At 47.1% G+C, this 24642-nt stretch overlaps 2 protein-coding genes across 11 annotated transcripts in view; one reads left to right on the forward strand and one right to left on the reverse strand.

The window, feature by feature from the left end:
* Positions 1 to 21607, forward strand: part of ARNTL (aryl hydrocarbon receptor nuclear translocator like) — a 66514-nt gene extending 44907 nt beyond the window's left edge. For 4 of the 6 annotated variants that reach the window (XM_044258864.1, XM_044258867.1, XM_044258868.1 and 1 more), the window contains 11 exons: positions 3313 to 3405; positions 4106 to 4223; positions 5861 to 6010; positions 8289 to 8535; positions 9591 to 9697; positions 10979 to 11129; positions 11980 to 12068; positions 13596 to 13704; positions 16292 to 16385; positions 20367 to 20469; positions 21199 to 21607. In XM_044258864.1, coding sequence (XP_044114799.1) covers positions 3313 to 3405; positions 4106 to 4223; positions 5861 to 6010; positions 8289 to 8535; positions 9591 to 9697; positions 10979 to 11129; positions 11980 to 12068; positions 13596 to 13704; positions 16292 to 16385; positions 20367 to 20469; positions 21199 to 21359 — 1422 coding nt within the window. In that variant the 3' untranslated portion in view covers positions 21360 to 21607. The remainder of the gene's footprint in view (positions 1 to 3312; positions 3406 to 4105; positions 4224 to 5860; positions 6011 to 8288; positions 8536 to 9590; positions 9698 to 10978; positions 11130 to 11979; positions 12069 to 13595; positions 13705 to 16291; positions 16386 to 20366; positions 20470 to 21198) is intronic. The other 2 variants (XM_044258865.1, XM_044258869.1) reach the window with 1 other exon arrangement.
* A 969-nt stretch (positions 21608 to 22576) lies between these two features.
* The window catches only part of BTBD10 (BTB domain containing 10), a 73935-nt gene continuing 71869 nt past the window's right edge, over positions 22577 to 24642 (reverse strand). For all 5 annotated transcript variants that reach the window (XM_044258875.1, XM_044258873.1, XM_044258874.1 and 2 more), the window contains one exon: positions 22577 to 23692. In XM_044258875.1, the coding sequence (XP_044114810.1) occupies positions 23382 to 23692 (311 nt within the window). In that variant the 3' untranslated portion in view covers positions 22577 to 23381. The remainder of the gene's footprint in view (positions 23693 to 24642) is intronic.

A 24642-nucleotide genomic window follows, 5' to 3' on the forward strand; every position in this document is an offset into this window, starting at 1 on the left:
GAGTGTCCAGGCCAGGTGTCCCTTTTCTCAAGAAAGGCCTTCCTGAAAGCCCGGTAGTAGACATCCGCTTCTCCAGAAGGTGTGACTTGATGACTCCAGCTTTGCAGCAAGGATTTAGGTTTTTCCAGCCTCCACAGAGGAGACAGGCAAGAGTCCCACATCAGCACTGGCCACACACACTTTCCAAAGCCACGTCCATTTGCTAGATTTTCCTCCGGGAGTGGTTCTCACGACCCACTGTGGAAACTTCAGCTGTGGTCTGGTTGGCCTGGGGTTGGAAGGGCCTGGTGCTCTCCTTGCCAAAGAAGCCATCACATTTGTGCCATGTGTTGGCACTCTGTAATCCCGTCCCTCTCACTCTCTTGGACAGGGGATATTGTGAGGTGAAGTTTTTTCCATCCTGTATAGGTATTCATTTCGTTGAGCTTCTGTTTTTGTCAAAATCTATTTATTGGATGATCCTTTTTCCAGTTGGTCATCAGTGGCTCCTCTGAAGCTTCTTGTGACAGGTAGATCTGGTGGGCCTGCCTTTTGTGTCTTTCACTCACTAATACCACAGGCAATCTGAGACGTAGTTCTGTGTGCATGGCACTGTTCTAGGTACATCCAGGTCAACAGTAAACACGTTGTGGGGGTCCCAGGCATCTCAGCAAGTTTGTGGTGGTCCTTGGGCTACCTCCCTCAGGGCACAGCTCTGCACTCCTCTCTCCATCCTTCTTCCTAAAGCTGTCCCTGCTCCGAGGGAGGCCTTGCTGAAGGTAGGATGCAAACTGGGTCTGCTGGTCTCTGGAGGAACCACCAGAGCTGGCTTCATGGGCAGCAGCCTCTGCAGCCCCACAGGGCCCAGAGCTTGGTTTAATGCTCTGCTCTTGCCACCTGGAAGGGCATAAAGTTTGGAACAGGGTCTGTGTTTCTACTCACACATACATCGTAGGGCTGGCCTTGATTGCCATATGGCTAATTGGATGTTTTTAAGGAAAAAATATTTATGTATGTGATTACAAATGTGTTTTATTTTTAACACAGAAGGCATATGAAGTTCCCATTATATATAACATAGGTTTATAGGTATTTACATGTATATAAACTTCTTTTGTAATGGCAAATGCTTAATAACTTTCTCCTCTTGTAAATTTCCTGTCCAATCCCCCACACTTGTCAGGGTGTGGAACAAGGATTTTCATGCCATTTAAGCTAAATACTTCATCTTGGGCTTGCCTTTCCTGCGTTTCCGTGTCCCCCAGCATCTGTAGCACACAGCGGTGATGTGTCTCCCCTGAGGAAGCTCTTCTGCCCTCCCTGGGGCGTGCCTGTGGCGACAAAGCACGGTCCAATCCTTCGCCACTTCCAGGTTCCCAATTCTCAGGAATTTGCTTCAACAGAAGGCAGGGTCCACTAAGATGGTGTTTGAATGGTTTGGCCGTGGGAACTGGACTTCTGCTTTTCCTTCCCAGTGCACATCTGACTGACTGCTCTCTCTACTGAGAGCTTTCAAAATGGCTTCCATGAATGGTGTGTCAGGGAGCCATCAACCTGACCAGTGCGTGATGTCTAGATACTCCACCTCCCCATCTTCTGAAAACTAGGCAGACCCCACCAGGGCTTCTGTGTCCCTTACTAAGTCTAACCTCATCCCTGTGGCCCCGCCGAGGGGGAGCCCTCCCTGTGGCCACCTGCTGCTAGTGGCATTCTCCTAGTCTTAGCTCCTCCACTGCCCCCCTGGGCCCCAGCTCCTTCACTTGGTGGCATTTATCTGCCTGAGGGAAGCAGAGCCAGAAGTGTTGAGCCTCTCCTCACTGACAGCTCACTGGCCTTTGGAGCCCTCTTGCCGTCCCCAGACGTGTTGAGACCACCTTTGTTCATGACGTCCCGGGTTCAGGCCTGACTCTGCCCGCATTCCCGCCCGGAAGTCGCGGGCACCGTCTTACGAGGCATCTTCTGTGCCACTTCACTTCATCCGTGAGAAGCCTCGAAACACTTCTGTGAGATGTGAGATTGTCTGCGAGGCAGCGCGCAAGTTATTAATACCCTAGTTTTTGACTGAACGAGGCTTCCAGCAGATGGTGCTTGGGAAGTCTCTTCCTCTCCACTGTCCTCCCCTGCCCCTGTGCCGGCTTAGGAAGAGCTCAGGCCCCGCTCCCTTCCGGCTGAGAGGCCTGGCGCTGTCTCCGCAGCGCTGGTTCGGTCCCTCCAGCTGCCTTCATGGCCGCACCGGTGCGCGCGCCATCCTTTTCCTCAGGCATGTGAATTCATTTCCTAGTTCCTTGAATTAAATTACATCCCCCAAGGCCCTTTTGTGGGAAGGGGAATAGAGTTTTTCTAGATTTTTTTCCCAAGAACAGACCAAGGACTTGTGAGTAAGACAGGGTGCTGAATTAGAATGGTGGGAGCGGAGCATAGTTGCTCTCAGTCCCCACTCGGTCCCTGGGAGGCCCCAGCAGCAGCCGAGTGGCTGTCCGTGTACAGAGCGGTGCGGAGGAGTCACGCACAGCCTGAGCTCCTGGACGCCTTGGTATTTTATCTGCTTCAGCCTACCAAAGAGCGTCCTGTACCAAAGAGCGTCCTGTCTTGGGATCTTGGGATATAAGTCCCACGACAAGCACATAGATTAGGTTTTTACCTGCACCTAAGGCGAAGAAGGAGGAAGTGTGTAGGGGAGATTTTTGCTTTGCTTTTCTTGTCTCACTTGGGATATAAGCAGCCCAGCCCTGGATCAAGAAATGATACGCAGCAACAGTAGTTCTCAGTCCTCGTGCCTGAGAATCATTTGGGGTAGGGGTGAGAAAAGACTCGTGATCTGGCCCTGCCCCAGACCATCAGCATAAAAACAAAAACAAACAACACCCCACTCCCCATGTGGAGAAGCACCGTTGGAAAGCGAGTGGGCTCTGTAAATGGAAGTGTTCAGGGTGAGGACAGGTGGTGGTCAGGATCCAGGAAAGGGGGTTTTGATCTTGAAGGTTCCTTCAATCTTAGATTCTGGGATTCAAACATAGTTATAATGAAAAAATAGGGCTTCCCCAGACCTCGGTACACTCAATGGAAACGTCTTAGAGTGACTTGAGTGTTGTAACAGAAATTCCTTCAATCGGACTGTCCCCTGTAGTCCTGCCGATGATCCGTGTGTCAGGACCTACCTTGGAGAGCATCTCCCCCTCTCCTGAGGCATTAGTTGAGAGAGTCATGTGGCTGTCAATGAGGACATTTCTGTGCTTTGGATACTTAGCAAACAAGTCCTTATTTGCTGTCAGAGTGAGTACAAATCGTGTTTCCGGAAGTGTGATAAATTGACTATCCATTTCTCCTGATTAGGCAGCAGATGGATTTTTGTTTGTCGTAGGATGTGACCGAGGGAAGATCCTCTTCGTCTCCGAGTCTGTCTTCAAGATCCTCAACTACAGCCAGGTATGGCTCCTGTTTCTGTCTCTGGCGGGCAGCCCTCCAGCAGCCAGAAAGGTCACCCCACATGTTAGAATAATTCTAATCTACACGTCCCCTGTGAAATGCTTCTATCATCCTCCCCCACACACACACCCAGTGCTTCTTCCAGAAAATTCGTCATTTCTTAACAGAAAAATGAATTTAAACCTAGAAAAAAAAATCTTTTCTTTTTTTGAGTATTTATTTTTTAGAGAGAGTGGCAGGAATGGGGGTGGCGTGTGTATACATTCGAAGGAATGTAGCTTGAATGTATCCAGAGTGTCTTGCTTTTCTTGGTCTTTGAGCAAAGTTATGAAGGCCATTGTGGCTGAAGAGCACAGAAACTTGGGTTAGAGTCCATGCCCACACCCCGTGTCCCCAGAAGCGCATTCGTGGGCATCAGAAATCAATCAAAGGGAATGTGTACAGCTAAAAGATTCCTGCTTCCAGGACACGAACTATTTATAGAAGTATCCGTATAATTGAGCCCTTTCTCCTGTGTTCCCAAACCAAACTCGTGATGCCTCGTTCCCTGTGTATCTAGCCAGAGTGACTGAACAGGTATACGTGTTCACGTTGGACACCTTGACATTCTCATGCTTAGAAAGACAGAGGCAAAGCACCCATTGGGTACATTCTGTTCCACGCACCGTTGACTCCTTGTCTCCGTGCTCCGTCCCTGCAGAATGATCTTATCGGTCAGAGTTTGTTTGACTACCTGCACCCTAAAGATATCGCCAAAGTGAAGGAGCAGCTCTCGTCCTCAGACACGGCGCCCCGGGAGCGGCTCATAGATGCAAAAAGTGAGTCCAGAAGAAGGCTGCGGCTGCTTCCTCGGGGCCCACCCAGACCGCTGAGTGAAGACAGCTGCCTGTGGCCCCACACTCGGCCTCAGGCCTCCCTCCTCTCTGCCCTTTATCTGGGTCACAGGTGCTCTCTTTGGCTCAAGGCGATCATCTGCCTTTCTTTGTATTTGTTTTGTTTCCCATAAAGAAGCAACAACTCAGTGTCCAAATCCACAGAGGAAAAACAGCTACCTTGATTCTTTCTGGTTTTTAGTCTCCGCCCCCCTGCCCCCAGAATCTAGAAATTCCCAATTCTATGCTTCTGAGTTTCAAGGGCTCACACCAGTTTGATTTGTTCCCTCCCAAAATATCCCCTTGATTTACCTGTGTTACACATATGCAGCCACACAAGATAAGAGTAAGAAAACATGGAATATAAAAGTGGTTGCTCGTTGGTCAGATCCATCTCCTGGCTTCCTTCTTTAGCAGTGGAAACCACCTTTCACATTCTTCCCCTGCTTCCTCCTCCTGTGTCCCCTCCTGTGCCTCCTGCATGAGGCCCTGTAGCTTTCCTCCCATCAGTCCCATGGGAGCCTGTGGACTCCAGCAGTTAATGTGGATTCTGGAGTCAGATTGCTAGGCACACTTCCCAGTTCCACCATTTTCCAGCTGTGTGACCTTGAACAAGTTACTTAACCTCTCTGTGCCTCCGTTTCCTTATCTGCAAAACAGTGCCTGTTTCATTGGGTTGTTGTGGGGATTAAATATAGTAACACACATGAAGCCTGTGGGGCAGTCCCTGGTACACAGTAGGCACAATGTCAGTGTCATGATCTTTTCATTAAATATCCTCTTCCTAAAAGTTCAGCGCAGTCCCTGGAACCTGTTGCCTTTTATAGTCTGGCCCTGGCATTTTTGGTAGTGACGTGAGGAGAAATTAGGTGATGTTTGGTCCTTGCCTTTAAGGCTCTCACGTCACAGGGAGACCAGGAGACAGACAACACCCTGCGTACTGGGTACCGCCACAGAAATAGTACCAGGCGTAAAGAACAGAGGATTCATCCTCATGTGGGCGTGAGGACAGGCATCACTGAGTCGGTGACAGCTGAAGTGGGTTTGAAAGGATGGATTACTGTGTGCCAGTTGATGAAGAGATGAGCAGAGCTGGGAAAATGATTTCTGAAAGGATACACAGGTGTAGTGCCCGCTGTGTGGCTGGAGCAAACCAAGCAGGGCAGGGAGGGCAGGCCCGTGTGCGTTCCAGAGAAGATCAACCGGGGGGGGCTGTAGGGCAGGTAGGCTGGAGGGGTGACAGCCAGCAGGAGCCCCGGGCAGCGGCCCCTCCTCTGATAGTCACTCCTGTGGTGGGCACGCATTATTCCCAGACACAGGCTGTAGACCCATAGCCAGTGTTCACAGCAGGATCCTGGTCCTGCCTCTCCCACCAGTAGCTGCATTCTAGGTGGTCTGGAAACATCTCCAGATGGACAACCCACTTCCCCACGTTGCATCTTTTATGGCCTGAACTGAGGAAGAGTGGTGTGGTCATTATGAAACAGTGAGGCAGGAAAGAAGAGGCTTTCTTCAAGGTCACACTCCCCCTCCTGACAGACAATACACTCTCAGTTTATCACATTTTGTGTGTTGATTTGCAGCTGGACTTCCAGTTAAAACAGATATAACCCCTGGGCCATCTCGATTATGTTCTGGAGCACGACGTTCTTTCTTCTGTAGGATGAAGTGTAACAAGCCTTCAGTAAAGGTGGAAGACAAGGATTTCCCCTCAACCTGCTCCAAGAAAAAAGGTAACCATTTCACTTCTTGAAAATCTTAATACAGGGGTGCCTGGGTGGCTCCGTCGGCAAGGTGTCTGTTGGTTTCGGCTCAGCTCATGGTCTCACGGTCCTGGGATCGAGCCCTGCGTCGGGCTCTGCGCTCAGTGTGGAGTCTGCCAAGAATCTCCGTCCCTCTCCCGCTTCTGTGCTCTCTCTCAAATAAGTAAAATCTCTAAAAATAGTAATAATAAAATCCAAATACAGGGGAGACTGCAGTCAGGGCCCTTCTCCCCCTATGGGTAGGGCCTTTGGGGAGCAGGAGAGATGACAAAGCCCTGATGGTCGTCACAGTAACAGTGACTCCTGGGAAGGCTTCCTTCGTGCAAATTCCGTCTGTCGTAATGTGGCGAAGAAAGACTGCTCTCAGCCACAATGCCAGCCGCTCCCCGAGCCTCCCGCTAGTCCACCGAATGACTCTTGCTCCAGTCATCAAGGACACTCACATTGCTAGACACAAGGAACACTTCATTTTTCTTCCATCTGAAAGTTTTCTTTTCCTAAGATTCCACTGAACCTCATTCTTCTCATCCCCCCCCATCTTCTGCCACACTAGGGCCCTCTTCTGACTTCCTCTGGCTCTCTCCTCATCTGTCCTGAGCCACCTTTCTGTCTGCACTTGAACCATAGGTCATGTCCTCTTCTCCCTTAGCTTGCTGTGCCACGTAGGCGCCAATAACGTCCAAGTTTGGACTTTTCTTTTGAGCTCTGGATCCATAAATCCACGTCCTCTGAAATCTACTTCCCTCTGAAATCTTCTCGAGGGCATCTCACACATGATCTGCAAGAGTGACCCGCCCCTGCCCCGAGCTTCTCCCTGCTGTGAACGGCACCTCTGTCCTCTGCATGTGCTGGAAGCCGGGGAAGCACCCCAGCCCCATGCCCTCGCTCTCCCAATGCGGTCCGTGACCAAGTGCTGCCCCCGCGACGACCTCCTGCAGAAGTCCCCTCACTGGCACAGCTTTCTCCCGGCTCCCTATTTAAAAGCCTGCAGCATCCCCACTGCTGCTGGGGAGAAGTGGAGAGTCCACGACCTCACACCGTCCACCCCCACCCGCCACTCCGCATGCTCAGCTGTACCGACTTCCTGTCGATGCCTCTCCCCGCCTTTCCGCCCCAGATCTCCATGGGTGCTGGCCCCTGGCTCCCTAACCCCGACTCCCTTCAGCCGGCTCGCAGCACTGGTCCTTTAGAACTGGGCGTCTGTGGCTGCCGCTTGCTCCCTCAGGCCCGCTGGCAGCACCCCAGGTTCTCTTGCTGGCACCTTCCTGGAACTGCCCCGTGCTCTCCCCGGGTTGTTTGACATCTGTCTCCCCCGCGGACTGGAAACTCCATGCTGGCGCATCCGAGGGGTTTCCCCGTCTCCCAGTAAGCGGCATAGACCTGCTCCCAGTAAGCGGCATGGACCGGCATAGACCTCTGTGAGGATCTGTTTATTGTTGAAATTCCCAGGCATTCTAGACTGAGTGTGTCCCAAAGTGCAGTCCTTCTCCCTCATCTCTACAGTGTATTCTGTTCTCTCTTCCTGGAGTCTGTGAGCAGCAGCAAACATTCAATCCAGAAATGTTGGAGTCCCCTCCACTTTCTCCTTTGTACCAAATGTTCTGATACTCATACCACATCTCAAGAGTTCTCAGAAATGTCTCCCGTGTGCTTCCCCGCCTCCTTGTCCTCCCTGTGGTCCCGGAGCACAGCCCTCGTCTCCTGCTGTATGTCCGTCTTCACCTGATGGCTTACTCTTCCAGTTTCCCTACTGCTGTCCTCCTGGAGAAGCCAGTCCTTTTGTCCCCACTTAAATACCTTTAGAAGCTCTCCATTCCCTGACACACACACATTTGTTAGCAAATAGTCTAAGACCCTAGTCATCTGCCCCATCCTGCCTTCCCAGCCCCGCCGGAGCCCTCTGTTGTTGCTCGTACAGGATGCGCCTCGACACTTTGGACCTTCTCGACCTCCATGCCTCTGGGTCTCTTAGTCAGTGCTCATCCTTCTTGATCCACCTCCTCCCTGGTTTTCCCGGGAAGCCATCCTTCCCCCCGGTAGATACAGATACTCCTTCCTCGGCATCAGCAGCCCTGCTCTGCATGGAGGACGCTGGAGGACGGCTGTGTCTTCCTCCGTCCTCGGATTCTCCCTTCTGGAGGGCAAAGCTCTGTGTGTTGTTCCCTCTCCCAGACCCCAGCCTGCCGCAGGCTGCCGCGCGTGCTCGTCCACAGTTGTCCTGACTTTGACCATGGACTTTGCTTTCTAGCAGATCGAAAGAGCTTCTGCACCATCCACAGCACAGGGTACCTGAAGAGCTGGCCGCCCACAAAGATGGGGCTGGACGAGGACGGCGAACCCGACAACGAGGGCTGTAACCTCAGCTGCCTGGTCGCCATCGGACGCCTGCATTCGCACGTGGTCCCGCAGCCAGCGAACGGGGAGATCAGAGTGAAGTCCATGGAGTACGTGTCCCGGCACGCCATAGACGGGAAGTTTGTTTTTGTAGACCAGAGGTAAGCGTCTGTGTGGCCCCCATGAGCATTAATGGTACAGGATTTTCATCTCTGGGTAGAGCAGAGAGGGCTGGGCCATCAGGGTAAAAAGAGGGACACAATGGGGATCTCTGCTAAAAAAAAATGAGACCCTTTGGAATATCATAAACACAGAGAGTTTTCTCTGTAACGCTCTTTGGCACATAGTGACCATTAAGTAGACAACATTGTGGTTCGATATCCATGGCCAGGAGGGAAGTGGTGGGCATTGGATGCTACCTGAACAACCATGGCTGTGATTGGAATTCCGGAATGTAGGACTTGGAAAAGAGGATCTAGCCCTCAGCTGTCTGATGCGGTGGCCGTTGGCCACGATGATCTCAAACGGCTTCTCAGGTTTTAATTAAAACGAAGTTCACAGTTCTCAGGCTCGCTAAGCCGTGTTGCAGGTACTCCGTAGCTCTTTGAGGCCAATGGCCCAGATCGAGAACATCGCCTCCACTGACCTAGTCCAGTCTCATTTTTCTGGGTGGGGACCTGGGGCCCACCTGAGGACTGGCCACCTCCCATTCACAGCGGAGGGGTGGTGGACCTGAGCTGAGGTCACAGATGTGCCCAGTTTTCCATGGCTCTCTGCGGCCCCCTGGAGAATATTCACAGACTGATAAGTTTTCTGGCTATTAGAAACAGTCACTACGTTCAGGGAAAGGATGCCCCCACTTTGCAAGGCCCTTATGACCCCCGCTGCTGGAGCTTTTAATGCTTGGTCATCTGATTAAAAGAAAAAAACTGGGGGGGGGGCAGGTAGTAAAATGGAGAAGGTTTGCCCTGGGGTTGGGTTTCTGTCACATTTTTATCTGACTAACATGGTTACCATTTTTAAGTCTCCTTTCTTGGGACAACGGCCCCTTTGAAAGGCTTCTTTTCTTTCTCTTCCCTGTTTTTATAGTGTTGGTTAAGCTCAGTTACATTCATTCAGCTCGGACCTCATTCTCCTCAGTACAGTGGGGTTCATCCACTGCAGAGATGCTGTTAATTGTCTGAATTACTGTTTCTTTTTTAAAAAAAAATTCTAGGGCAACAGCTATTTTGGCATATTTACCACAAGAACTTCTAGGCACATCATGTTACGAATATTTCCACCAAGATGACATAGGACACCTCGCAGAATGTCATAGGCAAGGTAAGCCGGGCTGTACAAAAGGTCTTAATTTAAGGAGTCCCCATGCTTTGAAACTAGGCCACATAAACTTCCAGAGAAATCAGCCCCCACTAATGTGGGAGTTAGCCAGCCCAGGAGTCCTCAGGTCAAAACATGTCTATGGAGAAGAGACTGATGTTCCGGGCCCTGTTTATCCCCTTCAGTGAACCCACCTCGGACTGCCTAGCAGTTTCCTGTACATAGGACAGTGCAGTTTCTGGAAAGCTTCTCTTATTCTTGTTTTACAGACCTTGTAAAGATTAAGTACGGCTCAAACAGATCTCTTTTCCACGAAATCCTGCCGTGCTTCCTGTATTTTCCTCTTGACTTCCAGCCCTGGCACATACTGGCCTCCCAAGAGAGGAATCAGTACTGACCCTTTCCCTCACGGTCCTGCTCATTCACCTCAGACGTGTGTTTCCAGAGAGGCCCCTTTGTGCACATCCGCTTCCCCAACCCTGGTTCAGGCCCTAGTGGCCAGCCAGTAATTGTGAAAGACTCCCAACCGTTTCCCTGCTCCCTTCTGCCTCACCTTCTACATTCCACAGCTGTCCTGTCTATGCCCCAACAGAGAAAGCTTGATAATGTCCCATCCTTGCTTAAACCTCCTGCCTTGAGACTCAAGGCCAAATATCTGTGACCAGCATTCAAGACCTTCTACCTCTTGACACAGACCCACCTTCCCAGCTTCACCCCTGACCCATCCCTGCCCGCAGAGGCATCAGAGCTCTCTCCTCACTTCCTGCCTTCACCACCCTCTCCCACTTGCTGGGCCATTCTGGGATCTTCCCTCCTGCCTGGTGTCTCCCCTCCCACATGCTGTCTCCCCTCTGTCTCCAGTGCCTGGCCCATGAAAGGTCCTTGTGACATGTCTGTGACCTAAAAGAATAAAATTTGAGTAAGTGAGTGACCTTCCTGGATTCAGATGTCCTAAAAATGCTGTTCCGCTGTCAGGCTTTGTAATGGGGAAGGAACACAGGCCCTTGGAACATCTGTTGTGTGTTTCAGAGCTGGTCCCAGTCAGATGGCAATCACGCAGTCCTTGACTCCCCAGAGCCTTCACTTCCTACACTGAGCAATAGCAAGCGATTCACAAATGAATCGAAAGGCTCTGAGTCCAACCCTCAGAAACAGCCCATTGTCCGAGTGCCTGCTCCCCTGGCTTATTCTGGCCATGGCATTGAAGCCTGGGCACACCTGGGTTTGGTTAACTTCATATGTCGGCCTGAGAGAACCATGTTCATGGCTTCTTTGCATTTTCAGTTTTACAGACGAGAGAAAAGATTACGACGAATTGCTATAAGTTTAAAATCAAAGATGGTTCTTTCATCACACTGCGGAGTCGATGGTTCAGTTTCATGAACCCTTGGACCAAGGAAGTAGAATACATTGTCTCAACCAACACTGTTGTTTTGTAAGTGTTTTCCCCCATATCAGAAGCTCCCTTGCTTTAAAGATAAATGCTTGGGCTCTTTACCTGGGAAGGCGGGTAGAGACAGCCCCCAGTATCATACCTTGAATGCCACCTCACTGATATCCTGGGAAGCCTCAGGATTGGTAGAGGCCAACAGGGTTGTTAACAAAGAACACGCTTCGATACGTATATGGTGCAGGCCCCTGGCTTATGGAATTACTCGAGGAGATCGTACTGTCTCCTTCCCAGTGCAGCACCTAGCTTTTGAATCCCAGAGGCCCTGCACCCTGGGCGCCTGGGTACTGCCTTGGAGGGAAGGGTTGACGGTCATGGAAGGCTGACACAGGTGCCCGTTCAGACTAGCCCTGGCTGAGGGTGGCTGGGTATCCGTGCCCACCAGGCCTGCCTCAGAGGCTACTACCTGCAAGGTGAGAAAGGAAGGACCTGCTCTTTGGAAAGAACTATTCCGCATCACGTCTCCTCCCCCACGGTGGCCAGACCCCTGCCTGGGGCTAGAGCTGAGTGTGTGAGGGGCCCAGGCAAGGTGCCCCTGCTGGCTGGAGGGAGAGGAGGCCTTGTAGCAATGGCCATGGGCAGCCGCAGCCACCTTCACTGCTGGGCTGTGCCCCATGGAGACCAGGAAGGCCCAGGCAGGCAGTGAGGCCAAAGGCCGGGATGCTGTCCGTCATGTTCTCAAACAGCGAGGAGACCTGCTGAGCCACTCAGACAGACACTTCATTTTCCGGCCTGTCCACATCCAGAGTGGACACCGGACACCTTGGCCAAGGTGAAAGGTGCATGGTTCTGAGCAGGCCTGACTCATGTTTCCTTATTGCTGGGATGTTCACAGAGCCAACGTCCTGGAAGGCGGGGACCCAACCTTCCCGCAGCTCCCAGCGTCCCCCCACAGCATGGACAGCATGCTGCCCTCTGGAGAAGGTAACTATGGACCTCAGCAGCATCGGGGCTTACCCGTGAGCTGCTTCTTGTGGCCAATGTCCCCTCTCCCCAAGTAGTTGGTGTCCCCAGCCCCCATACAAGAAAGGAGACCTCAGGGGATGAGCACTAAGGACGTTGTTCTCTCACATTCTTTACTGGGCCTAGAATACGGAGAGCTCATTTTTGCTTTTCCGAGGCTGCCTGGACCCTGGAAGCCCTTGAAACCGCAAACTCCCTGCTCCCCTCGGGCCCTCCTCCCTATTGCCCAGTGACTGCAATGTGGTGCCTTTTGGTGACTGTCACTGGCTCCTTTGGTGGGAGGAGGGGGTCTCTCAGCACCGGGGTTTGTGCCATTCTGAGTGGGGCTCCCTCCCAGGCTTGGCCCTAGCCCCTGGTCTCTGCACTTGACTCATCCTTCTATGGGACCACCTCTGCTCGCATGGCTTCCTTCAGTCCCCACGTCTCCACCAGTGACTCTCCTATATCTGGGCTCTCTGTCTCCAGAGTTCTAGGTCTGTTTCTCCAACTGCCTCCTAGACAGAGCTCCTGGAGTCTCAAAAGCACCTGAAATTCAGCATCTCCAAACCAGTTGTCTGCACTCCGTCCTGTGGTTGCTTAAGCCAGAAACTTTGACTCCTCCTCCTCGCTCCTTCTATCTGAACACAAAATCCTACCCTTTCTACCTCTTAGACTTCTTTGTCTCCCTCCCACTTGTCGCCTAGATCATTGCAGAGAATTTTCTAATCCTAGTCTCACTCCCCCACCGAATCCCCTTCCTCCAGTATCGCTCATTCTCCATGCAGTGGACTTCCCAGTAAGCCAGTCTAAGTGCCTTTTCTGTGGGAAGTGCTTTGGCACCTCTTATGCTCGGGATCCCATCCAAACCCATTAGTGTGGCATCCAAGACCTTTCGTGAATGGATTGGTAGCTCCTCCTGCTTCATCTGTCACTCCACCATCATTCATGAGGAATTTCTTGGAGTAGTGTCCCAGGTTTCGTCCTCGCTCAGGGCTCTTGCATATATTGGTGGCTGTGGATGGAATACCTTCCCCTCCTCACCTCTCTGCCAAGCTAATTTCTCCTCTCAGGACTCAGCTCAGAGTTAAACTTTCCCAGGAAGCAGCACCTGGCCCTGGAGGAGCTGGGTGCCTTGGGCTTACCTGTCCCAATTTACCATGCTCGTTCTGGCCATTGTTCATCTTCTTTGTCTTCCTGCTAGACTGTGAGGTCCTTGAGGGCAGAGCTGCTGGCTTATCTCTGTGACCCTGGCTTGCATACAGTGCTGATCAGTCCACAGATGTTGAGTGTGGGAGGGGGGATTAGATGCTTTGCTCTGGCCTCTGATCCTGGATACAGACTTGAGCCCTCTGCTGGAATGCCTTTTCCTGACAAGCTGCGGCTCTCTTGTCACTTAGGGCAGAAGCCTGAGGTTGAACTTCAGGTAGATCACAAGATGAGCAGGTTTTAACTCCTACTAGTATTTCTTCCTCCGTTCCCTTTTCCCACTCTCAGATTCCTTTGTTGTAGGTGGCCCAAAGAGGACCCACCCCACTGTTCCAGGGATTCCAGGGGGAACCAGAGCTGGGGCGGGCAAAATAGGTCGAATGATTGCTGAAGAAATCATGGAGATCCACAGGCAAGTAACACCTTCTGGTTGCTCTCGTAAACCAATGGTTCTCAACCCAGGGCATTTTACCCCCCCAAAGGATGTTTTGTAATATCTGGAGACATTTTTGGTTGTTAGGTCATCCACTGGATAGAGACCAGGGATGCCGCTTGCTAAACATCATGTAGTACAGAGGGCAGCCTCCTTCCCATCTCTCTGGCCCCCAACAAAGAACTTTCTAATCCAAAATGTCAGTCGTGTGGAGGTTGAGAAATCTTGCCTTAAAGAAAGCATGAAACCCAAACAGGCCAGAGTCAAAGGGAAAATCTTTGGGAGACTCAGTTTTCTAATGACTTTGTATTATGACTCAAGGGATTAACGAGGATGGTTGGACACTAGCAACACAGGACTACCGGAGTAGCGATGATCAGAGATCTGGGCCTTAACAAAACATTAGCTCCTACTAGTCAAAATCTGCCTAGCTTTAACAGTAGAGATGGAGGGCTGCTTTTCCATATGAAAAAGAGGGGAAGTTGTTTACTTGGGTTTGAGCTCTGGGCCTCTACTTGGCTGTGCTGGAGATTCACTTAACTTCCTGGTCTCTGTTAAGCCAAGCCACAAAAGGCAGGTAATAACTGTCTCCCAAGGATTGCTTTAGGAGTGTGAGAGGTCTCAGGAACATTGCTAGAACAGAAACTGACAAATGGTGAGTGCTCAAAAATTTTTAATTAAATCGGAGTCCTTAAGAGTGGCGATTAAGAGGGAAGCGGTTATACATTCATCTGAATTTGGAGAATGGAGAGGGTAGTAACCAGGTCCTTAGGAATGCACACTTAATGGAACAAAATAAGAAAAGGGAAAAATTATTCCCTGCCGCCACTGGATTGATTCTCCAGGAGAACTGAAAGCTGGTCTTGTTTTCTAGTTGGCCAGAGGTGTTCTTATCCCAGTGGGCCGGACAGTTCTGTTCCAACCCTGGGGGAATGGTGGATGTGACCCCATCTTCAGGAAGATGTCAGGGCACTGTGCAGTGATAATCAGATTCTTACTGGCCACTATATACATACTCTGCCTTGCTTGAAATCATCCAAGAACAGTGTAAAACAGTCCTTGATCTCAAGGGTCTTAGGTCTTTGAGAAGTTTATTTTCTTTATGATAATAGAAAAAAGGGAGAGTGCGTGAGCTGAAGCAAGGAGGGGAGATTGCTAAGAATCCTCATAAATAATACTGTGGAGTTTAGATAGGGGAAAAGAAATTATAAGAGGTTTAGATAGGAAAAAAAATTTTAAGACCCCATTCATTGCAGGATGCTGAGCAGCTGTCCAAAATGTGCTAATAAGTATTATGGAAGTTGGATTGGAATAGGAAATGAAGGGGAACATGCTTAATAACCCATGAAGGAGGGCCCATCCCTCAGTGATGATACTGTCCCAAAGAAAAATCCATAATTTAAGGACTAGAAGATGAAGTAACAATGAAAAGGCAATCCCAAGATGGGGAACCCAGGAAAATAGTGGTTTCAAAGACCTAAGGAAGATGGGAGAGATTCAACAATTGTTGAGTAAGCGATTAGTACCCATTTGTGTGTGCTGAGTGTGCATGGCTTCTAGTTGTATCCTGCCTTTGAGGAGCTTATGATCCAGGAGAGAGAAAGCTTATTCATTCCCCAGTCTACAGAACCAGGCAGCACAGGCCAACAGCCAGAGGACTGCTGAACAGTTGAGAGCAGGATGCCTGGGTAACCCGGAAGCGGCATTCATCCCTGTAGAAGCTAAGGGCCTGGTGGTCACACAGCTGCCACCATACTCCAGCTTCACCACCAGGCCGTGCCTTCCTTTCCTCAGTTCCTTCAGCCTGATGAGCATGTGTGTGGGTGTACAGTTCTAAGACTTTGTCTCTGTTAATCTCCTATACTGAGAAACCTATAGCTGAGAGGGCCTGGACCCATCTTTTTTTAATCACCTGTTGCTTTTGAAGGTGCTTTTGAAGCTGCCTTATTACTACTCCTGCTACTACTACTAGAAAGCAGGGCTACTTTCTAGGTGTAGCTGAGCCACCCTAGCACCTTCCATTTCCTAAGAGTATTCACTAGCTAGAAAGTGTCTGTAGGGAAGAGGATAAATCGCTTGCTGTGGTTTCTAGTTCGTGGTATCAAAGATAGAGGTTGAACTTCTAAAGTCCCCTCCGACTGTGAGATCTGTAATCTATGAGAAATGAAACTGACCACTTAGTTGAAACTCAGCAACCTGAAATCCAAAGCCTAAACCAAGGACTTTGTCAGTGAGATGCTGGACTCCAGGGATTGCATTCTAGATCAGGTGCCTGTGGGATAAATAGGGCGTCTCGCCTGTTATTGTAAACATGATTTTATTGGAACACAGTTACACCCATTCATTTCCATATTGTCTGTGGCTGCTTTCAAGCTACAGTGGCAGAGTTGAGTAGTTCGGATCAAGATCATGTGGCCTACAGAGCCTGTCATTACTATTTGGCTCTTTACAGCAAAAGTTTGCCAATCTCTATTCTAGTTGCTCATTCTTCTTCTTAGCCCCTACCCCTCACACCCCACAGAAGAAAAGGAAAAACAATATAACTAATTCTTCTCTTCTCTGACAGAATAAGAGGGTCATCACCTTCCAGTTGTGGCTCCAGCCCATTAAATATCACAAGTACACCTCCGCCTGATGCCTCTTCTCCAGGAGGCAAGAAGGTAAGGTTGATGACTCTTAGACTAAGGTCCTTCTTAACCTGGAGAGCCTCTTGTCCAATTTCTGAGATGCTGGTAGTGGGAGTACGTCGTTACCATTGTGGTTGCTGAAACAAGCTGGATCCTCTTTTAGGCAATGCATCTGTGTGAGTTTGGGTATAAAGCATGCAGGTGGAGCTAGAGAGGCTTGCTGATATCCTTAGTGGACTTATTCCATGTGAATAGGGGAAGGCAGAAAGAATGTTCTAAGGAATGGGGAGACCATTGCATTGAGGGAGCGATTGAAGAGCTCCCATGAAGGAAGGATTAGTGAGTAACTCACAGAAAAAAACTATGTAGTTCTCCGCCAGGAATTTTCAAGGGAGAAAACATCATTAATCTCTAGGGCAGGCACAGGAACCAGAAATACTAGCAGGAGCACTTACGGTGCTTTGGAAGGCAAGCCATGCCTTCGCAACTGCAGAATACATGGGGGTTCTGCTGGCCGGGTTCCTTGTGATAGGACAGCACTGGGTACAAGTAATGTATCAGTTGCCAGCTCTCATGAAGAGTTGACTAGAAGGTTATACCATCAATAAGCTTAGAAAACACTCATCTGTTTTCGTATTTGCCAGAGAATTTACAAGTGTAGGGCCATGTTAATTATAAATCATCAATCTGCAGTGTCTAATGTTAATACAGGTTAGGATGATCCAGAATCTTTGGACATAGTCTTCCTTCCCCTGCCTCCCAAAACATACAGAGAGAAAGAATATTGTAATGTACATAGGACTCCTAGAACACAAATTATATCAGAAGCAGGCTATGGGTTTTCAGAACTGCATTCCTGTGAGGCTTAGGTTACCAGGAGCTGTGGTGCTGCAGGTAGGATGGGGCAAGGGTGGTTGGTGAGTAGAGTGGGTAAGGTCAGGACTCTTGCTTCTGCCAAGGTGGCTCTATTTTATATATGAATCTTCTGTAAAAATTTATATTTGAGAACAAGCTCTGATTCCAGCTCCCACCAAAGTTCCAAAGTCAATAAATTAATGTGTAAGAGTGATCAGTGCAAGATAGACCTGGGCTTGAAGCCTGGCCTTTCCATGTGCTAGCTGGGTGACCCTGTATAATTATTTAGCCCTAGTTTTGTTTTATAACAGGGCCCCTGTAGGTTAGGATGCTCAGCATCTTTGAATATTAAGTCCCGGTATGAGGCAATATATGAGAAAGTGCTTGGCTTTCAGTAATGACTCAAAAGATAGCACCAACAGATAAAGCCTAGGTTTGGTATATCTCCAATCCCTGTTCACAGGTTTTTCTCTTGGGCTTGTTCTCCTGTTACATCCCTAGGTCCTTCCTCCATATTGGATCCACTGTCTCCTTGGGGTGGTCTCCCCTTCTCTGCCTCTCAGTTCAACTTTTAGGCACTTACTTCCTGGTATTACCAAGAATCCCACTACTGTTTTGAAAGCTTATCACTCCAGTATAGTGCTTAAATATTACTGAGGGAACTTCTGTGTACATTTTCTCATCTTAGCCTCACAACTTCATAGGTGAGAAAATATAAGCTCCCAAATATTAAATGCTGGGCTAATCATTTAACAAGCGTAGCCCCAAACTTAAAGTCAGATGTCTTGACTTTTGATTCTTTCTACACCAACAACTTTAGAGATAGATCTAATACTATACTCTACATCACAAAGCCCCAAGTATGGGAAAATTTTTTTCTTTGGGCTTATAAAAATGGGTCTGAGAAAAGAAATACATTCTGACCTCAGCAACAGGACTTATAAGAGCAGCCTAAACAAGATGGGAGTGAGAAATGACAGCAGCATTGTACCAATGCCATGAGAGTAAAGTTGGCCCCATGCTTCTAGCCCTTCCCAATCACTTTTAAATGGGGCAGGCCCCAAAATGAGCCATTTAGCTTGCCTATTCATTCAGGGTCAAGCAAAAAAGTGAGGCTCTAGATGAACCGCCTAGGTTCCAGGAGTCTGGACATCCAGGGGCACTACGGCAAGTTCAGTTAAAGCAGCAGTTCCCTGGTATTGAGGGAGGCAAGATCCTTCCAGGGCTGCAAGGTCAAAATTACTTTGATAATCTAAAACTTTTTTTTTCCTCACTGTGTTGATCCATGAACTGATAGCGCAGAAAGCAGCGCTGGATAAAACCAGTGGTGCTTTTCCAAAGATCATGGCAGTGGCACGAACCTGTGCTAGGAGTCAGCGTATTCTTCACCACCATATACTCTCAATAAGAAACAAATTTCGAGCCAGTTTCATTTAAGGGTATCCTTAATAAGCAGTAGAAATAGTTTATCAAGTCCTTGCATAAATCTTTTAACGCTGCTACAAAATGGGAAGTATTTGTTAGAGCACTTGTGCTGCTTCCTGGAGTACAACGGTCATCTCAAGGAAAAGCACTTGCGTGGCTAAGTTAGGAGCTAAATGAACTGCTTTTGTCAAAGCACATCATTTTTACTATTGCAGGCTGTGGTTGTTCAGATTGGGTATTTAGCAGACATTTTCTTGAAAATGAATGAACTGGTGAGTTTAAGGAAGACAACTGACGGTATTTGCTGCCCGAGATAAAAGTTTAGCTTTCAAGCAAAAATGAGAATTTTTGGAAAACTTGTATCTGCTGCTTTGAACTCAGCAGCTTCCCAGAACTTATTACCTCATAATCAGGAAAACCTTTTAACAATGGAGATGTTCTGAGGTATAATGAAATGTGTCAACATTTAGTTTTGCCTAACTTAGCAAGTGTTTTCCAAATGACCAATACAAGAGACTTCAAAATCATACAAAGGTATGCCAATGGATTTGTATATAATAGAGTACAAGAATTTCATTAATTTGTTTCAGATTCCACATTGCACCTAATCTTTAAGAAACTTTCACTTGTTGACTTTTGATGTAATATCAAAGAATACCAAAGTTTTTTGAAAAGGCTATTAAAAAGGACCTCCCGGGTGCCTGCGTGGCTCAGTGGGTTAAAGCCTCTGCCTTCGGCTCAGGTCATGGTCCCGGGGTCTTGGGATCGAGCCCCGCATTAGGCTGTCTGCTCGGCAGCGAGCCTGCTTCCCTTCCTCTCTCTCTGCCTGCCTTTCTGCCTACTTATAAACTCTGTCAAATAAATAAATAAAGTCTTAAAAAAAAAAAGACCTCCCTTTCCCAGCTACATACCTTCCTATACTTCAACAAACATCTAAACATACTGAAGAAAATGAGAATTCTGTTAAATCCTACTAAGGCAGACATTTGTTTAAAAAAAAAAGGGGGTTTTTTTGCTGTTTTAGATAAGTATGTTTCATTAAAATGCTATTCATGTTAACATTGAATAGATTTACTAGATTTTAAAAATTAGTTTTAACTTCAACTATAGTAAATATTGACATATATAAGGAAAGGTTCTTTGGAGTTCTCAGTTCTTAAGGGTTTCTCTACCAAAAAGCTAGACTGTGGAAATAAATTTGTAATGCCACCTACTGGCAAGACCTGAAATCACGACCTCTTCTGAACTCAAATCCGCTCACCAAGGTCGTCCTTGACCTTAATCATATGAATAAGGTGATCAAGGTGATGGACTGCTCTAGGGATTTCATTCAGCCTTTTAAAGTACCTGTTTGTTGGGAGGCTCAGTTGGTTAAGCAACTGCGCAGGTCATAATTCTGGAGTCCAGGCATGGGGCTTCTCTGCTCAGCAGGGAGTCTCCTCCCTCTGCCCTTCCCCCCTCTCATGTTCTGTCTCTCTCATTCTCTTTCAAATAAATAAAATCTCTAAAAAATATAAATTGCCTGTGTGGGCTGAGTTATACAGAGAAAATACCTTGGGAAGAGATTTTTCTTACCGTGACCATTTCAAACAGTTTCTTGTTTGAAATCATCCAGTAGGAAACTGAACACTTCCCCTGCCTTTCTCTTTTCAACATGCTTCATTTTCTTGATGATTTTGAGTACAGTACTGATTGAAACTGTTTCTGATATGAAAACTTCACTTTTACTTGTAGATTTTAAATGGAGGGACCCCAGACATTCCTTCCAGTGGCCTACTACCAGGGCAGGCTCAGGAAAACCCGGGCTATCCATATTCTGATAGTTCCTCTATTCTTGGTAAGTAGTATTATTACTCCTTTCCAGTACAATGAATTTGCACATCTGGCATAAAGTCAGTTTTAGAATAAACTCGTTCTAGATAAATTTGATAAAAACCAAGTTTAAAGGTTTAAAATCAGTTTAAATCCTTACTTCAAAGTTGAGTTTAATGGTTGAGTTCTGGGGGAGGGGAGGCTCCAGGTTGATCCCTGGAACTCAAAAGGAGACTCCCACGGCCTAGATCCATACAGCTTTTCCCGCATGTGGCCCATCAGCTCTTCACTGGGGGGCTGATGATAGTTCAGAAATAAAGTCTGGAAGGATGCTCAAGAAGTATTTCAGTGGCTATTAAAAGTGGTAAAGAGTTTGCTTCTCCCCTCTCACCCATCTTTTTCTCTATTTGTCTTTCTGGATTTCCGCCCCCCTAATCCCTACCTTCCTGTTTCTTTCCTTTTCTATCTTCCTCTTTGTAACTGATTATGTCAGAATATTAAAATGAGGTCAACTCAAATGCTTTTAATCTTTATTGCATTTTAAGCTCTTTGTAGAAAGTTGGTTCTTCTCTCTGAATCACACTAAAGTTAAGAAAATATATTATTGGCAATGCAGCCTCAAAAGCAGTCTCTATCGCCATTCCCACCTTCCTATTAAGTACAACGTTCTCATTAAAAGTGTGCTTAGGAACTGCTTACTAAAGTTAAACATGCTTTGGTATTACGACTGACCGGTCTTTATCTCCTCCTCCAGGTGAGAACCCTCACATAGGCATAGACATGATAGAAAACGACCAAGGCTCAAGTAGTCCCAGTAATGATGAAGCAGCAATGGCTGTCATAATGAGTCTCTTGGAAGCAGATGCTGGGCTGGGTGGTCCTGTTGACTTTAGTGACTTGCCGTGGCCACTGTAAACACTACATGTTGCTTTGGCAACAGCTACAGTATCAAAGTGCATTACTGGTGGAGTTTTACAGTCTGTGAAGCTTACTGGATAAAAAGAGAACAGCTTTTATGTACTGTCCTCATAAAAGCCATCTCAGAGCCATTGATACAAGTCAATCTTACTAGTGTAACTTCAGACAAAGTGGAACTAAGCCTGCTCCAGTGTTTCCTCATCATTGATTATTGGGCTAGCTGTGGATAGCTTGCATTAATTGTATATTTTGGATTCTGTTTGTGTTGACTTTTTTAATCATCGTGCACAGAAGCATCATTGGTAGCTTTTATATGCAAATGGTCATTTCAGATGTATGGTGTTTTTACACTACAAAGAAGTCCCCCATGTGGATATTTCTTATACTAATTGTATCATAAAGCCGTTTATTCTTCCTTGTAAGAATCCTTTCCTATAAATATGGGTTAAAGTATAATGTATTAGACAGTTAAATATTTTTAATAAATGTTTCCCTTGTTCTATAAATACTGTTAAAATCCTATGTGCTGCAGGGCTGGATCCGTTTTCTACCATGGCTGTTTCAGGACAATCCATGCCAATAACATTTACAGTGCCTTTCTGGCCTTCGATAACCGTTCCAGGACTTACATAATTTCCCTGTTAGTAGCTAGCTGCGCTGTTAAAAATCGTTAATCTCCAAATTATTGCAACTTTACGTGAGCATAGTGATGTTACTGCTTAAACACAAATTTCAAATTCTATGAAATTACAAATTCAAGATTAGGTGTAACAAATGGACTTCTTTCCTACAGCTCCTCTCCGCTCCCAGTAGTGTGGCTCACACATTAAGTGTGTGACCCAAAGCACCTAAGTACTACCACTTTCTTCTTGAGTTGGGCTACAGAGTATTTTTTTAAAAAAGCATTTGCACAAATAGTTTGCCAAGAAGAACAATACAGTATAATGGACAAAACACTGAACCAGTGTCAGAAATTGGTTCTGAAACTAAAGTTGTTTCACCCTTTCTTTTTTCAGTCAAACATTACTGTGGATTGCAAGGGCGGGGCGGGGGGGGGGGGGGAGAATCTAAGTGCTTCATCAGACACAAACCAAAGTGGGAGTTCCAGGAGCTACTAGGTGGTTTTTAGTTATATTAATACCAAAAAGACAGGAAATCTGCTAATTATGAGACTAAGAATCTGGTCAAGGTGGGTATGAAGTTGATCAGAAACATTAAAACAATGGAATTTTATTTTGATGAAAAACTCGAGTTTACAATCATTTAGTAAATGAAGAGCAAACACTTCATTTTCCTATCCCATAACTCTTAAGAAAAAAAAATTAGTAAATAAATATCTGAACAGATTAAGGGTAAGGCAGACTGGATAATAAACCATCTCTGATGTTCACACTTCCTGCATGTGACTCACTCTAAAAGGGCAAAAACGGCACTGGCGAGAAATAAGATATGGGCATTGGATCACCTCCAAATCATTCAGATAAGCCCAATGATAAATACTCCTTTTTTGCCCATCATGGGCAACAACTATACACATTTTACTGAAGGAATACTTTGATAGAAGCACTTATTTCAGTTATATTGTGCATCACAACTATAAAAATGGCTTGAACAGTTCCATTTAACCACCATTTATAAAGTGCAACTATAGAATATTCTACATTTTATCTGGGGTGTGATGAATATCAATCTAAACTGAAAATACCCCAGCTGCCAATTTTCACCACTTCTGAAAATATCTAGATGTGTGAAAAAGGACTGTCGCCCATACAAAGAACCAATTTCACAAACCTACTGGTAAACAAATACATTTATATAACTGGAACCTCAGGATGCTAGAGTTGTACTCATTTAAAAAACCATTCAGCTACCTTTGGTCTTTAAAAAAGCCTACACTGCAATATCCTAAACACCGTCATGTGCATCTCACGATGAAGAGAGCAGCCCTGCAGTGCAGAATGTGGAGAGTGCAGCGTCACCGTGAAGAGTAGCATGCTATGGTTTCAAGGAACATCAGCCTCACAGCATTGGATTCTGCGCATCAGGATCGAGGTCATTGTTGCCAGAAGGGGGATGAATAGGGAGAATATCCAGCTCATCCACTTGCGGAGTCGGGTGCATGACTACTAGCTGGTCCTGCGGAATGTCTGCGGCAGCGGCTGCGAGATTGGTGATAGATTTACTCTTTACGCACTGAAAGTCTACATGACGACTCTTTCCTTCTTCCTTCTCCCAAGACATTCGAATAAAGGGTCTTTGGACATAGTTGTAAATCACTTCTGGGCGGCCCCCAGGCCTTTTCTTTACTTTTTCTTTGTAGGTAGGATAACCTGGAGGAGAGAAGTTTTGAAACCTGAGGATACATACATACACAAGCACGTACACACAGTCCCACACACTTCTCACCCAAGTTAGCCCGAAGAGGGCTTTTTGGCTGTAGTTCCTGAACAAACAAATTAAAACAAAGAAAGGAAACCAATATTCCGTCTGCTCAGTCATCAGTTCAACAGCCAAACACAGAAATCCTACTGCTGCAATTCACACAAGCTTCCATCATCCTCTCAGCCTCTCAATACATCAACCACCAGAAAAAGATTTTTGAAGTAAAAACATGGAGGGGATAGGTCCTGAAGACAATGGTATGTAGTCTGTGCATCTTGGGCTCTATCTGTGTATCCTTAATATCACTGAGCCCTTCCTTTCACAGGACTATCCGGCCTCAAGGCCTGCAATTTATTGCCATATTAGCCTTCTAATTTCCTTAAGCCTAAATCTCATCTTTGTATTGCCATGGGTTTTTTCTTTTTCGGTTTTTTTTTTTTTTCCCCTTTAAGATAGCAAGCGATATATAGTTCTCCAGCTTCAGTGGTTCTAGGTATACTTCTGCACCTAGGTCAGCAAACCCATTATTTTAACACTACTCCCCAAAACCAAGCAGTTCATTCAGCCTGGCATCCTGCTCATCCAAAGGTGCTTCCCCTGGTTAATTATACCTTCCTCCTCTTGGATAATTACTGAAAACTGACAATTACTGAAGACAATTCTAGTTTGGGAAAAGTTTCAGTCAGTTACCAGTACGGCAATTTTTCCAAAAACACATACTCCTTAGAAAATATTGTTAAGTCCCTTTCCTCCCTCCTACTAGCAAGAATTGCTAATTTAGGCCAGGGATTGGCAAACATTTTCTGTAAAGGACCAGATAATAAATATTTCAGGGTCATTTTCAGCTTCTCTTGCAACTACTCAACTATGCCATTGTAAAGTGAAATCAGCCACAGAA

Source organism: Neovison vison, chromosome 7, assembly GCF_020171115.1.
Source record: "Neovison vison isolate M4711 chromosome 7, ASM_NN_V1, whole genome shotgun sequence".
In the NCBI taxonomy this organism is placed as follows: domain Eukaryota; kingdom Metazoa; phylum Chordata; class Mammalia; order Carnivora; family Mustelidae; genus Neogale; species Neogale vison.